General features: G+C 54.0%; 2 protein-coding genes across 14 annotated transcripts in view; both read right to left on the reverse strand.

Moving 5' to 3' along the window:
• SLC25A42 (solute carrier family 25 member 42) overlaps positions 1-5,346 on the reverse strand; it is a 21,951-nt gene extending 16,605 nt beyond the window's left edge. The window contains exon 1 of one of the 2 annotated variants that reach the window (XM_041425988.1): positions 5,214-5,346. The gene's annotated coding sequence lies outside the window, so the exon portion shown is untranslated. Of the gene's footprint in view, positions 1-3,026; positions 3,157-5,213 lie in introns of those variants that run through there. The other variant, XM_041425980.1, reaches the window with a different exon arrangement.
• ARMC6 (armadillo repeat containing 6) lies at positions 5,145-13,434 on the reverse strand. 12 transcript variants are annotated; one of them, XM_041425884.1, is made up of 10 exons: positions 13,004-13,266; positions 12,539-12,572; positions 12,325-12,403; positions 11,853-12,003; positions 11,347-11,429; positions 10,090-10,660; positions 9,257-9,402; positions 8,610-8,741; positions 8,019-8,156; positions 5,145-6,317 (listed from the first exon to the last, which is right to left on the reverse strand). In XM_041425884.1, the coding sequence occupies exons 1-10, from the start codon at positions 13,158-13,160 to the stop codon at positions 6,108-6,110; spliced, it is 1,701 nt and encodes a 566-aa protein (XP_041281818.1). In that variant the 5' UTR covers positions 13,161-13,266; the 3' UTR covers positions 5,145-6,107. The 12 variants fall into 12 exon arrangements, 11 of the variants coding, with proteins under 11 accessions (XP_041281818.1, XP_041281865.1, XP_041281888.1 ...); XM_041425931.1 differs by lacking the exons at positions 12,325-12,403; positions 13,004-13,266 and adding an exon at positions 13,296-13,434 and having other exon boundaries at positions 5,145-6,320; positions 11,853-11,991; positions 12,547-12,572; XM_041425954.1 differs by lacking the exons at positions 12,325-12,403; positions 13,004-13,266 and adding an exon at positions 13,296-13,415 and having other exon boundaries at positions 5,145-6,320; positions 11,853-11,991; positions 12,547-12,569.
• Positions 13,435-13,555: the final 121 nt, after the last annotated feature.

Here is a 13,555-nt window from a genome sequence, read left to right on the forward strand (position 1 = left end):
CAAATGTGAAAAATGAATTTCTCAAAGGCTGCAGGAGGTCCCCAAAGGGAGAAATGGCAGCAGGGGGGGTGAAATCTGAATTATTTGGGATTGAAGCAGCCCCCAGTTCACACAAATTTGTCAGGAATTATTTCAGCACAAAATGAATGAGTGTAAAAAAAAAAAAAACTCTGAGCTCCCCCAGCAGCCGAAATTTCCTCTGAAAAACAAAATTTCAATTGGATTATTTTCTGGTTAAAAAAATTTAAATTTGATTCTTTTCTGGAAAAAAAAAAATTAAATTTTATTATTTTCTGGAGAAAAAAAATTAAATTGGATTATTTTCTGGGCAAATTTAAATTTAATTTTTTTTCTAGAAAAGAATCAAATTTCTGTGTTCCCACTCACAGAAATCTGCAGCGTTCTGGCCAAGCAAATAAACTCAAAATAAGAATGAAAAATAAAAATAAACAATAAAAAAATAAAACAAATGTGAAAAATGAATTTCTCAAAGGCTGCAGGAGGTCCCCAAAGGGAGAAATGGCAGCAGGGGGGGTGAAATCTGAATTATTTGGGATTGAAGCAGCCCCCAGTTCACACAAATTTGTCAGGAATTATTTCAGCACAAAAAGAATGAGTGTAAAAAAAACTCTGAGCTCCCCCAGCAGCCGAAATTTCCTCTGAAAAACAAAATTTCAATTGGAATATTTTCTGGTTAAAAAAATTTAAATTTGATTCTTTTCTGGAAAAAAAAAAATTAAATTTTATTATTTTCTGGAGAAAAAAAATTAAATTGGATTATTTTCTGGGAAAATTTAAATTTGATTATTTTCTGGTAAAAAAAATTAAATTTGATTATTTTCTGAAAAAGAATTTAAATTTAAATTGGATTATTTTCTGGGAAAAACTTAAATTTTAATTTGACTATTTTCTTGAAAATTTTAATTTAATTTGATTATTTTCTGGAAAAATTGAGATTTCAACAATATTATTTTCTGGGAAAAACTTAAATTTTAATTTGATTATTTTCTGAAAAAGAATTTAAATTTAAATTGGATTATTTTCTGGGAAAAATTGAATTTCAATTGGATTGTTTTCTGGGAAAAACTTAAATTTTAATTTGATTATTTTCTGGAAAATTTTAATTTAATTTGATTATTTTCTGGAAAAATTGAGATTTCAATTGGATTATTTTCTGGAAAGTCAGGCCTTACAGCACTTCATCTCTGACTGTGAAACAGCAAAAAAAAAAAGTGGATTTAAAGGTCAATAAAGCAAAGGCCATTGATCTGGGGGCCCATTATTCAGATTATTATTCAGATTATTATTCAGAATATTCAGATTATTATTCGGATAATTATTCGGATAATTATTCAGATAATTATTCAGATAATTATTCAGATTATTATTTGGATTATTATTTGGATTATTATTCAGATTATTATTCAGAATAGTCAGATTATTATTCAGATTATTATTCAGATAATTATTCAGATTATTATTCAGATTATCATTCAGAGCTTGCAGCTCACCTCCCCACCCCACATTCCCTTCCCCAGGAGCACCTGGCAAACCCAGGCAGCACAAATGCTGTTATTCAGAATAAAAAAATTCCCTAAAAAAACCCCAAAAAGTGAATTTTAAATTCATTTTTTAAAGTGAAAAAAAGGGAAAAATCAGAATAAATTTTGAAAGAACTCCTGGTTCCTGAGGGTGGATTTTTCCTGACAGTGCAGAGTGAAGAATTGCTGTTATTGGTAATAAATAAATAAAATTCACTCACAAAAAAGGGAAAAAACCTGACTAAATCTTCCTGCAAGGAGCAGCAAAGCGACTCCAGGAGTGCTCCTGAGGGGGTTTTATTTTGATTTAGTTTTTATTTTCTGACAGCAAACCTGTCCAGCCTGTACAAAGGCACCTGTGCAACCTCCTGCAGCCAAACGTGGCACCAGAACCCCGGGGTGGGGCAGCAAGGAAAGGAAAATCAATTCAACGACATTTGAAAAACTCAGTTCTGTCGGAAATGGGGGGGAACAATAGAGACCGGGAAATGGGGGGGAACCGCACAGACCGGGAAATGGGGGGAGTGCATGAGGATGTGGGGAAATGGGGGGAAATCCATAAAGACATGGGGAAAAGGGGGGAATCCATACAGACGTGGGAAATGGGGAAAAAGTTCATGAAGACATGGGAAAATGGGGGGAAATCCATACAGACATGGGAAAATGGGGGGAAAATCTGTAAAGACACGGAAAAAATGGGGGAAAAGTTCATAAAGACACAGAAAAAAGGGAGGAAATCCACAAAGACATGGAAAGAAGGGGGAAAATCCATAAAGACATGGAAAAAAGGGGGGAAATCCATAAAGACATGGAAAAAATGGGGAAAAAGTTCGTAAAGACACAGAAAAAAGGAAAAAAACACCATCAACACAAAAAGGGGAAAACAATCCATAAAGACACAGAAAAAAAAAGGGGAAAAAATCCATGAAGAGAAAGAAAAAAGGGGGGAAAAAATCCATCAAGACTCACCAAAATAACTTGAAAACAAAAATCCCTAAAGATGCACAGAAAAGGGGGGGAAAATCCATAAAGACACAGAAAAAAGGGGAAAACAAACCCATAAAGACACAGAAAAAATGGGGGAAAATCCATAAAGACACCGAAAAAATGGGGGAAAAGTCCATAAAGACACAGAAAAAATGGGGAAAAATCCATAAAGACACAGAAAAAATAGGGAAAAAGTCCATAAAGACACAGAAAAAATGTGGAAAAATCCATAAAGACCCAGAAAAAATGGGGAAAAAGTCCATAAGGACACAGAAAAAAGGGGAAAACAATCCCTAAAGACCCAGAAAAAATGAGGCAAACTCCACAGAAAAAAGGGGAAAACAATCCCTAAAGACACACAAAAAATGAGGCAAACTCCATCAGCACCCAGAGCACATCCCTGGCACGCAGGTTTCAGTGGCACAGGGAACTCCCCCTCCCCACACGGCTCTGGCTGACCCCGCCGGGGCATTTCCAGCTCTTTTTGCACATTTCCACCTTCAAGTGCAGCCAAGAGCTCCCGGGAAGGCAGAGCTGCGAGGTTTTGGCGCTTCTGGTTGCAAATGATCCTGTTCTCACAGGGGAGAGCCCGCCTCCCGTGCGCCCGGATCTGCCGCTCAGCGCACGAACTTCGCTGCCTTTGGCTTTCGGCTTCTCGGGGAGTGGAACGAACAGAAAAAAATGGCATTTCTCATCTGGCAGGGCAGGAAAAGGGACACCGGGGGCGGCAGGGAGGAAAAGGGACACTGGGACACGCTGGGAAGGTGGCACGGCACAAAAAGGGACACTGGGACAGGCTGGGAGGAAAAGGGACACTGGGACAGGCTGGGAAGGTGGCAGGGCTCTAAAAGGGACACTGGGACAGGCTGGGAGGGTGGAAGGGCACAGAGAGGGATACTGGGTCAGGCTGGGAAGGTGACAGGGCACTAAAAGGGACACTGGGACACGCTGGGAAGGTGGCAGGGCACAGAGAGGGACACTGGGACAGGCTGGGAGGGTGGCAGGGCACAGAGAGGGGCTGGCAAGGTGGCAGCAGGACAGGTTTGGGCCAGGAAAGCGTGGCAAAGAGGGACAGCAGGGGCTGGAAGGGCAGGGAAATAGGGAGAACAGGGGGGGGAAAGCAGGGAAGAAAGCAGGGAAAAGGGAGCAGGGAAAGGGAACAAGGAGGAAAACGGGGCAAAGAGCAAGGAAGAAGGCAGGGAAAAGGAACAGGGCAAAAAAAGGAGCAGGGAGAAGGCAATGCCGGAGGGAGCGCAGCCCTCACGGAACCCCCGCTCAGCCCTCACGGAACCCCATGGATCCCTCACGGAACCCTCACTCAGCCCTCACGGAACCCCCGCTCAGCCCTCACAGAGCCCCGTGGATCCCTCACGGAACCCCATGGATCCCTCACGGAACCCCATGGATCCCTCACGGATCCCTCACGGAACCCCCGTTCAGCCCTCACGGAACCCCATGGATCCCTCACGGAGCCCCATGGATCCCTCACGGAGCCACCGCTCAGCCCTCACGGAACCCTCACGGAGCCCTCACGGAGCCCCATGAATCCCTCACGGATCCCTCACGGAACCCCCGTTCAGCCCTCACGGAGCCCCCGCTCAGCCCTCACGGAGCCCCGTGGATCCCTCCCGCCGCCCGGGCAGTGCGGGCCGGGCCTCCCGCGCGGTGCCGCAGCCCTGAGCGATCGCAGCCAAGGCCGGCGCCGCTCCCCCGCAGCTCAGCCCGGCCCCGCACGCCGCCGCCGCCGCCCCGCTCTCCCGAGCGCACCGACGGATGAGGGGGAGGCGCGGTAAGAGGCGGGGCGCCGGTAGCGGCACGGGGCGGGCGGGGAGCGCTCGGTGCGGGGGCGGGGAGCGCGGCCGGGCCCGGGGGGACTGCCCGGGACCCCGAACGGCACCGCCGGGAGCCCGAAGAGCCCGACCGGGCATCCCGAACGGCCTCGCCAGGAGCCCCGGCGAGTGCCCGGCTCGAGGAGTGACAATCCCGCCCGGTTCCCCCCTGCAGCACCGGTGCGGGGCGCGGAGATCCCGCCCGTTCACACCGGGGATCCCATCCCGGAGATCCCGGCCGGCTCCGCTGTCCAGCACGGCCCCGGTGTCCTTCGGGCGGGGGCTCTGGCCGGTCCCCGCGGCCCCTCAGGGCTCAAAGCCCGGGCAGTGGCGGTGGGAGCGCAGCTCCAGCGGCTCTCGGTGAAAGGAGAAGGAAATGAAATCCCGCGGGTTTGATTCTCCCCCAACCTTTGGGAAGGAAATTAAACCCCGCAGGGAACCCCCTGTTTGATCCTCCCCACCCCAAACCCCCCAGGAAGGCAAAGCTCGGGAGCCACAGGCTGCACCAAACCCGCTGCCCTCAGTTCTCATCATTCTGCATTTTTTTCCCCAGCTTTTGCCCACTTTGGGGGCCCTTTCAGCCAGGGCAGTGCCCAAAGCCCTGCAGCCTCTCCTCCTGCACGGGGGGGAGGGAGCTTTGAAGAACACAGTGACCTTTGCAATGTGCTGGCAGCCAGCAGAGCAAATCAACTCTGCTCGAGGCTTTACTCACGAACTCAGCACTCAGGCACCTCCCAGCACCTCGCTTTTCCTGCCACAAAAACAAGGCTCCACGAAGAGCCACCCAGCCCTGGAAGGTTTGTTTTATAAGGTCACCATTTCTACAGAGAGTATCACATTAAAAACATCCACTCACAAAACCAGCGGCGCAGGAGGAAGGCTCAGCACCAGAGCGGGGCTGCCACAAAAGCCTTCAGAGCCTTTCTGGGGCATGCTCTGCCCACAAATCCAGCAAATGCACAGTTCTGCCTCAGTCCATGAGGCTCTTGGCCCGTTCACTGCAATGAAAGCATTCCTGGATCCAGGGCAGTGCTAAGAGGTGACGAAGCCTGGCATTCCCAGTGGCACCAGCGCCTGCTTGGTCACACTCTGGAATTCCCACCCCGCTGCCAGTCCCTGCCCTGCTCCCCTCACTGAGGGAGAACATGAACTTTACTCCTGGATGCCAACAGTTCCTTTGGATATTATCCCAAATCCTTACTTTGCTTTTTTTTTCTTGCTTTTTTTTTTCCTTTTTTTGGTGTTTTTTTGTTTTTGTTTAAAACGTTACGCTGGCGGAAAAATCCCAAACAAAGCAGCGACACAAGGGTGGGGTCAGCAGTAAAAGAACAGGGACAGAGAGACCACATTGACAAATGCTGGGATTCCTCCTCACCCAGCCCCTGCCAGGGGCACAAATGGGAACCAGCAGCCAAACTCTGGGCAGGACAGAGCCAGCCCTGCTGTCAGAGCAGTGAGAACAGCCCCGTCCTGCACACCAGGGGGGAGCAGATCATCTTCAGCCATGAGATGACCCAGGGAATGATCACTACACAGAGTTGATTTGCAGGCTGTGAATGCAGAAAGCCATTTCAGCTGCAGCTCCCCAGATAAAAGCTCCCTGCAGCCTTCCCAAGCCAGGAAATTTGCTTCCAAGTTCGCTGCGGGTGCTCCAGCCGGGCGTCGGGCAGAACCATCCACGCCACTTCCCACCAGACTCCGGGGGGGCTCAGACACTTTTTGCATCTTCCCTGCTTGTTGAAAGGAGGCTTCACTGAGCCAGGCTCCCCTTCTGGCCCGTCCAGAGCTCCCGCAGCTCCACCTTGCAGCCCAGGTCCCTGAGGGCAGCCCTGGCCACGTCGTCGCAGTCGCGGTGCGCGGCGCGCGCCTCGGCGATCAGCACCTCGGCCCCCAGCGCCAGGATGGGCCCGCACAGCTCCCGGCTGCGAGCCACCAGGTTCCGGATCAGCATGCAGGCCTGCTTCTGGGGACAGGCAGGCACAGGGTCACGGGGGTCTGCAGGGGTTTGTAGGGACCCACAGGGGTTTGCAGGGAGCCATGGGGTCACGGGGGTCTGCAGGGAATCACTGGGATCACAGGGGTTTGTAGGGACCCACAGGGGTTTGCAGGGAGTCACAGGGTCACGGCGGTCTGCAGGGAATCACTGGGATCACAGGGGTTTGTAGGGGGCCATGGGGGGCACTGGGATCTGCAGGGGGGCCACGGGGTCACAGGGGTTTGTAGGGGGCCACAGGGGTCACAGGAGTCTGCAGGGGGCCATGGGGTCTGCAGGGAAACACTGGGGTCACAGGGGTTTGTAGGGGGCCACAGGGGGACACGGGGGTCTGCAGGGGTTTGTAGGGAAGCCACGGGGTCACTGGGGTCTGCAGGGACCCACAGGGGTTTGCAGGGAGTCACAGGGTCACGGGGGTCTGCAGGGAATCACTGGGGTCACAGGGGTTTGTAGGGGGCCACAGGGAGACACTGGGGTCTGCAGGGGATTGTAGGGGGCCACGGGGGGCACTGGGGTCTGCAGGGACCCACAGGGGTTTGCAGGGAGTCACAGGGTCACGGGGGTCTGCAGGGAATCCCTGGGATCACAGGGGTTTTTAGGGGGCCACAGGGGTCACGGGAGTCTGCAGGGGTTTGTAGGGGGCCACGGGGGGCACTGGGATCTGCAGGGGGCCACGGGATCACAGGGGTTTGTAGGGAAGCCACGGGGTCACGGGGGTCTGCAGGGAACCACAGGGGTTTGCAGGGGGTCATGGGGGTCTGCAGGGGGTTCACTGGGATTGGTAGGAAAGCCATGGGATCACAGGGGTTTGCAGGGAACCACAGGAGTCACTGGGGTCAGCAGGGAGCCACAGGGTCACAGGGGTTGGTAGGGAACCACAGGGGTCTGCAAGGAGCCACTGGGGTCTGCATGGGGCCACGGGGGTCTGTAGGGAGCCACAGGACACTGGGGTTGGTAGGGAATCATTGGGGGTTTGTATGGAAGCCATGGGGTCACTGGGGTTGGTAGGGAACCACAGGGGTTTGTAGGGAAGCCATGGGGTCACTGGGGTCTGCAGGGGGCCACTGGGGTTGGTAGGGAACCACAGGGGTTTGTAGGGAAGCCATGGGGTCACTGGGGTCTGCAGGGGGCCACAGGGGCACTGGGATTGGTAGGGAATCACTGGGGTTTGTAGGGAACCACAGGGGTCAGTGGGTTTTGGACAGAAGCCCAGGGGTCACTGGGGTCTGTAGGGAAGCTCAGGGGTCACTGGGATCTGCAAGGAGCCACAGGGAGCACTGGGGTCTGCAGGGAGCCACAGGGGGCACTGGGGTCTGCAGGGAGCCACAGGGGTCAGTGGGTTTTGTAGGGAGGTCAGTGGATTTCTGAGGGAAGCCCAGGGGTCAGTGGGTTTTGGAGAGAAGCCCAGGGGTCACTGGGGTCTGCAGGGAGCCACAGGGGGCACTGGGGTTTGTAGGGAGGTCAGTGGATTTCTGAGGGAAGCCCAGGGGTCAGTGGGGTCTGCAGGGAGCCACAGGGGGCACCGGGGTGACAAATGTAGGCGGGCTGCACTGAGTCGCTGCCTTCCCAACCTGTCAGAATTTGCTGAGTAAAAGGAAAAAAAAAAAAATCCCAAAGAAAACAAACGAACAGCCCTGCCTGCCTCAGCAGGTGCTGTGAGGGACATACCTGCACAGCCACCTCTCGTGGGTGAGCCTTCATGGCCTGCAGAGCTGCCAGGGCCCCGCCGCTCTCCATGATGACGCTGCAGTTCTCGGGCTTGCGCAGGGCCAGCATGCACAGGGCTGCACAGCCCTGCTCACAGATCTGCAACACACAGGGCAGCACGCTCACTGCCTGCAAAGCTGCCTTGCAGCCCAAGAAAAGTGGGGTTTCTTTCCTGTTATGGCAGTTTTGGAGTTGTTTTTATAGTTTTGAAGTTTCTCCCGCTGCGGCGCCCTGCTGCTCAGGCACGTAAAGCAAGGGGAGGGTTGGAATAACAATCTTAGAGATATTCCCAACCTTCACAATTCTGTGCTTTGCACGCCAGAGGTGTCAAACACCATCCCCACCATCCACCTGATGCAGGAATAAGAAAAATAAACCAACACGAGGTGGGAAAGCCCTAAATTCACACAAATATTGGACGCTCTGCAGCCGAGCGCTCGAGGTCCATCCGCTGCTCACACACACATCCTGCAGCTCCAGCTGAGCTCCACGCCCGTCCCAGAGGGAACTCCCAAGGCCCTGGGGGGTAGCTGAGGGCAGCCTGGAGGGTACCTGAGGGTTGCCCAGGTGGTGGCTGATGGCCAGCACGATGAGGTCGGTGGCCCCGGCCTCCACGATGGCGTCTTTGACGTCGTCGTTGCCGGCCACGGCGCGGATGGCGCCGAGCACCTGCTTCACCACGTCCTGCCCCGGGGGGAAACAGCAGGTCAAAAAGCAGCACGGAGAGTTGGAGAGCTCAGAAAGCAAAGCAGAACATCCCCCATTCCATGAAAATGGCTGTGGCAATTATCAGTTATAGAAACTCTACCCTCAGTGCTGCACAAGGAACCTTCAAAAAGTCTGCCAGACCATCGGCGAGGCTTAAAAAATCACACATCAACCTCTGGCACTTGAGCATTTAAATGCTTTGTTTGAAGTCTCTTTCTGGTGGAAAACCAACCATTCAGCTTTTCTGGGAGCAGGCAGAATTCTGCTGGTGGAGGCTGCAGGATGCAGGGATAACTCTGAGCAAGAAGCTCACAAATTTTACCTTTAAAATTTAAAAGAATTAATTTAATTCTATAAATAGGGATCAGAGGGGTTTCAACCCTGATTGCACCCGAATTATTGCACAGGCTAAGGCTCATTAATTAACATGAACCTCACTGCTGAGGATGAGATGCTCCCCAGTCCACCCCCAAACACTTCCCAGTGCTCACCGGGTGCTCCATGCAGTCAGCCAGCAGAGTCACCATGAAATTTAAGCCCCCAAGGTCCACGATTTCCTGGCAGAACTCATTCCTGACTGAGAGGCGAGAGAGGGTGGCACAGAGCTCGCTGAGAACCCCAGAGTTATCCCTGAAGGCTGTGGAGGAGAGAGGAGGGATGGAGTCATTACTGCACAATTAATGGGGTTTACTTTAATTAAATTACACAGGAAACATTTCATTTTATGTATTAAAACAGGGGAGATGACACCTGCTCACTCTGTTCCTAGCCAGAGTCACAATGTCTTCTCTGGGCAATAGGGCCCTAAACCTCTAAAATACTTCCTAAAATCAGTGAAAAACTGCTCTGATCATCTGACTGCTCCACAGGTTATCAGCAGCACATGGTGGCACTTCCTGGCTCTCTCAGGGCACATTTCATGGATAGAATTAAACCCCATTTGAGTGACAAATTCTTGAATCGCCTCCAAGGAGCTTCAAGTTATGACAATGAGAGAAGAAATCACACAATGGGAGAAGAAATCACAAGTGATTCCCGAGAAGAAATCACAAATTACTCCCGAGAAGAAACCACAAGTGATTCCTGACACAATGAGAAGAAATCACGAGTGATTCCTGAGAAGAAATCAAAAGCAATTCCTGAGAAGAAACCACAAGTGATTCCTGAGACAGTGACAGAAGAAACCACAAGTGATTCCTGAGACAATGAGAGAAGAAATCACGAGTGATTCCTGAGAAGAAACCACACAAGTGATTCCTGAGACAATAAGAAGAAATCTCAGCTGCTTCCCCCTCAGGATCAACATCCCCAGGGCTCATTTTACCTTTTGCAGCCTCAATGAGGACTCTCAACCCATCGTTCTCCAACACAATCATCTTGGCGTGGTCGTGGGCGTGACCGAAGGGCACACGGATGTCGTCGTCGAACGTCATGACCCTGAGGGCCGAGGCTGCCATCCTGACCAGCTCAGCACTGCCGCCGTGCTGGGTGATGGCTCCAGTGAGGAGAGGGAGGATGCCACCCTTGACAAAGCCCTGCCTGTTGTGCTCGTGCTTGAGGCAGGCGTGGCGCACGCAGCGGATCCCGGCCAGCGTCGCCTCGGCGTCCCCGCGCCGCTCCCGCAGGCTCCGCAGCAGCAGCTCCTGCCCCGCGGCGTCCAGCAGGTCTGGCTGCCCATCCAGCAGGGCGCCCAGCGTGGAGAAGGCCTGGAGCAGCAAATCCCTGTCCCCTGCAGCCAGCTGGCAGGCAGAGAGCACGGCGGGGTAGGCGCCGTTCTGGCCGGCCAGGTGGCGGAAGGCGAGCTGCTCCTTGCACTGCGCGGCGAAGGCCGACAGCTGCTGGGGCAGCTGGGCCACGTCCTGCTCTGCCACGGCTCTGCCCAGGCACTCCAGGGTCTGAGGGACACACCAAGGGTTAGTTCTGCACCTGGAGCGTGCAGGAGGAACGGCAAGGTGGTTATTTTGGGGTTGAAAATCGCTTTGGGGTGACGGGAGCGGCGTTTATGGGGTTTGGGTTTGTGCACGCGACCCCTGGAGGGACAGGGCGTCCCTCTGCCACCTCGGCCACAGCTCCACCGGGCACCAGCACCAGCTGAACTGGCTCCAACCAGCTCCTTCCAGCTCTGCAAGTGTCCTTGGCCAGGCTGGACAGAGCCTGGAGCAACCTGGGCTAAGTGGGACCGATCCCCACCTTGTCCCCAGCCCAGAGTCACATCCTGTCACTCGTGGGACACCTCCAGGGGTGGGGACCCCAAACCTCCCTGGGCAGCCCTGAGCACCCTCCCCGTGAGGAAATCCCTCCTGATGTCCCAGCTGAGCCTCCCCTGGCACACCTTGAGGCCGTTCCCTCCTGTCCTGCCCCGGGAGCAGAGCCTGACCCCACCTCACCTACACAGAGCCTTCCCTGAAACGTGCAAGGAGCTCTTGGAACGTTTTATATTTGCAGAAGAATGGGGAATAACTGCCTGAGGAGCTCCCAGAGAAATGGGGCAGAGGCAGAAGTTGGCCTAGTACTATTATTATTATTATTATTATTATTATTATTATTATTATTTAACCCTGAGAGAGAGAGCAGCCCCTACCAGCAGGATTTGATGCTTTTGCCTCTGCCCGTTCTCAGAGGCAGGAGGTCGCACAGCTTTCACAATATTGCTCAGGTCCACACCTAAAAGGGGAAACAAAACCAAGTTTAATATTGGTTCCAGGAGAACCAGAGTCAAATAAACAGCATTAGTTCCAGCTCTAGGGAAAAGCTGCCAAGGTAACCACTGAGAACAAAGATGAACTTGTAAAGATGCTGAAATGTTCAGCTCTGACTGTAAGGTCAGATTCTGTCTGCAACAAAGCTAGATGTTAGTTGAGGGGGAGAAAAAAGAAGGATTTAATTTCACTGACCAAATTTTGTCCTCCAGCTTCCCTCTAAGCAGTTTTGCAGTCATAATTAATCCACAAAACCAGGTCAGCATTAATGGTGTCTCTGTTCCACTTCACAAAAGCTCCTTTCCAACGCTGCACGACCCATCTTTGCCCGCAGCATTCCTTTAAACCCTGGGGTTTCCAAAATCCCAGCCTGCAAAATGCACGGTACCTTGGGCCTCAAACTGCTGCACAGCTTCCCTCACAGCCTCCTCGGGCTCCATCTCGAACTCGGTGATGTTCTCCTGCACCGCGTCGTCAAACGTCTCCTGGGCGATCTGCTTGGAGCCCATGCTGCTGGGCTGGGCTGGATGCACCTCGGGGTCCTGCTGCTGACAGAGGCCCAGCTCCTTTTGGTATAAAACCTTCTAATGGGTTTGTAACCTCCGTGCCCTGCTGCTGACAGAGGCCCAGCTCCTTTTGGTATAAAACCTTCTAATGGGTTTGTAACCTCCGTGCCCTGCTGCTGACAGAGGCCCAGCTCCTTTTGGTATAAAACCTTCTAATGGTTTTGTAACCTCTGTATCCTGCTGCTGACAGAGGCACAGCTCCTTTTGGTGCTGGATGCACCTCAGGGTCCTGCTGCTGACAGAGGGCCCAGCTCCTTTTGGTATAAAACCTTCCAATGGTTTTGTAACCTCCATGTCCTGCTGCTGACAGAGGGACAGCTCCTTTTGGTGCTGGATGCACCTCGGGGTCCTGCTGCTGAGAGAGGGACAGCTCCTTTTGGTACCAAACCTTCTAATGGTTCTGTAACCTCCATGTCCTGCTGCTGAGAGAGGCCCAGCTCATTTTGGTACAAAACCTTCTAATGGTTCTGTAACCTCTGTGTCCTGCTGCTGACAGAGGGCCCAGCCCCTTTTGGTGCTGGATGCACCTCGGGGTCCTGCTGCTGACAGAGGCCCAGCTCCTTTTGGTGCAAAACCTTCTAACGCCCAGCAGAACATGAGCAAGGGGCTTGTTCTACCCCGGGACAAAAGCTCAGGACTCTGACTCAAAGATACCCAGCCAAAGGCAAGGCCGGTGTTTTATTTAATGGGGAAAACGCGGCGGGGAAGAGGGATATGGAGACATTTCAGCAGCATTTTCATGGAGTTTCAGGAGCTGTCACCGTGACGGGGCTGCAGCACGGAGGGCACCGTGCCCGGTCACAGTCCCCGGCCCTCAGCCCGCCCTGCCCCGCTTCCCCCGGGCCCCGGCGCATCCCACACCCCTCAGCAGGCCCCGCAGCCCCCAGCGACGCGGAGAGGGCCGCGGAGGAAGGCGGCGGTGCTGGGGGAGCTCCGGGGCGCACCCGCGGCCCCGCTCCCCCTCACGACCCACCTGGGCTCCCGCCGGCCGCCCCGCCGGACAAAAGGCGAAGGCGGGACGGCCCCACTCGGCCGCCGTACGCGCTCTCTGCGCATGCGCCGCGGCCCGAATTCGCACCGCTCGCCCTCGCACCGAGCGAAAAAGAGCGCGGGAGGGCGGCAACGCGCATGCGCACCGCTCCCGCGCCCGGCCGCTCCTACGCACGCGTAGTAGGCGCAGCGTGCCCGGGCGCGCCCGCAGGGCAGCGGCTGCTCCCTCAGAGCGGGAGGCCGCGGGCCGCTCCCCTCGCTCCCGTCCCGCTTACCGGCAGCGCGCCCGCACCGTTAGTACCGCCCCGCGTCCGGCGGCAGGGGATGAGGCGGCTCCGCGCAGCGCAGGCGCGGCGGGAGGGGGCGGGACACGGCGGCGTGGTTAACGCATGAGGAGGCGTGGCCCGAGCGAAGGAGAAGGCGTGGTTATACCGATGAGGGGCGTGGCCTAAAAGGGGGCGTGCCCACCCGCGGTCTCCGTGAGCCCCGGGACCGGCGGGAGGGGCGTGGCCATCAGCGGGAGGGGCGTGTCTAC

Source organism: Onychostruthus taczanowskii, unplaced genomic scaffold, assembly GCF_017590055.1.
Source record: "Onychostruthus taczanowskii isolate IOZ18803 unplaced genomic scaffold, ASM1759005v1 scaffold112, whole genome shotgun sequence".
NCBI classification, from domain to species: Eukaryota; Metazoa; Chordata; class Aves; order Passeriformes; family Passeridae; genus Onychostruthus; species Onychostruthus taczanowskii.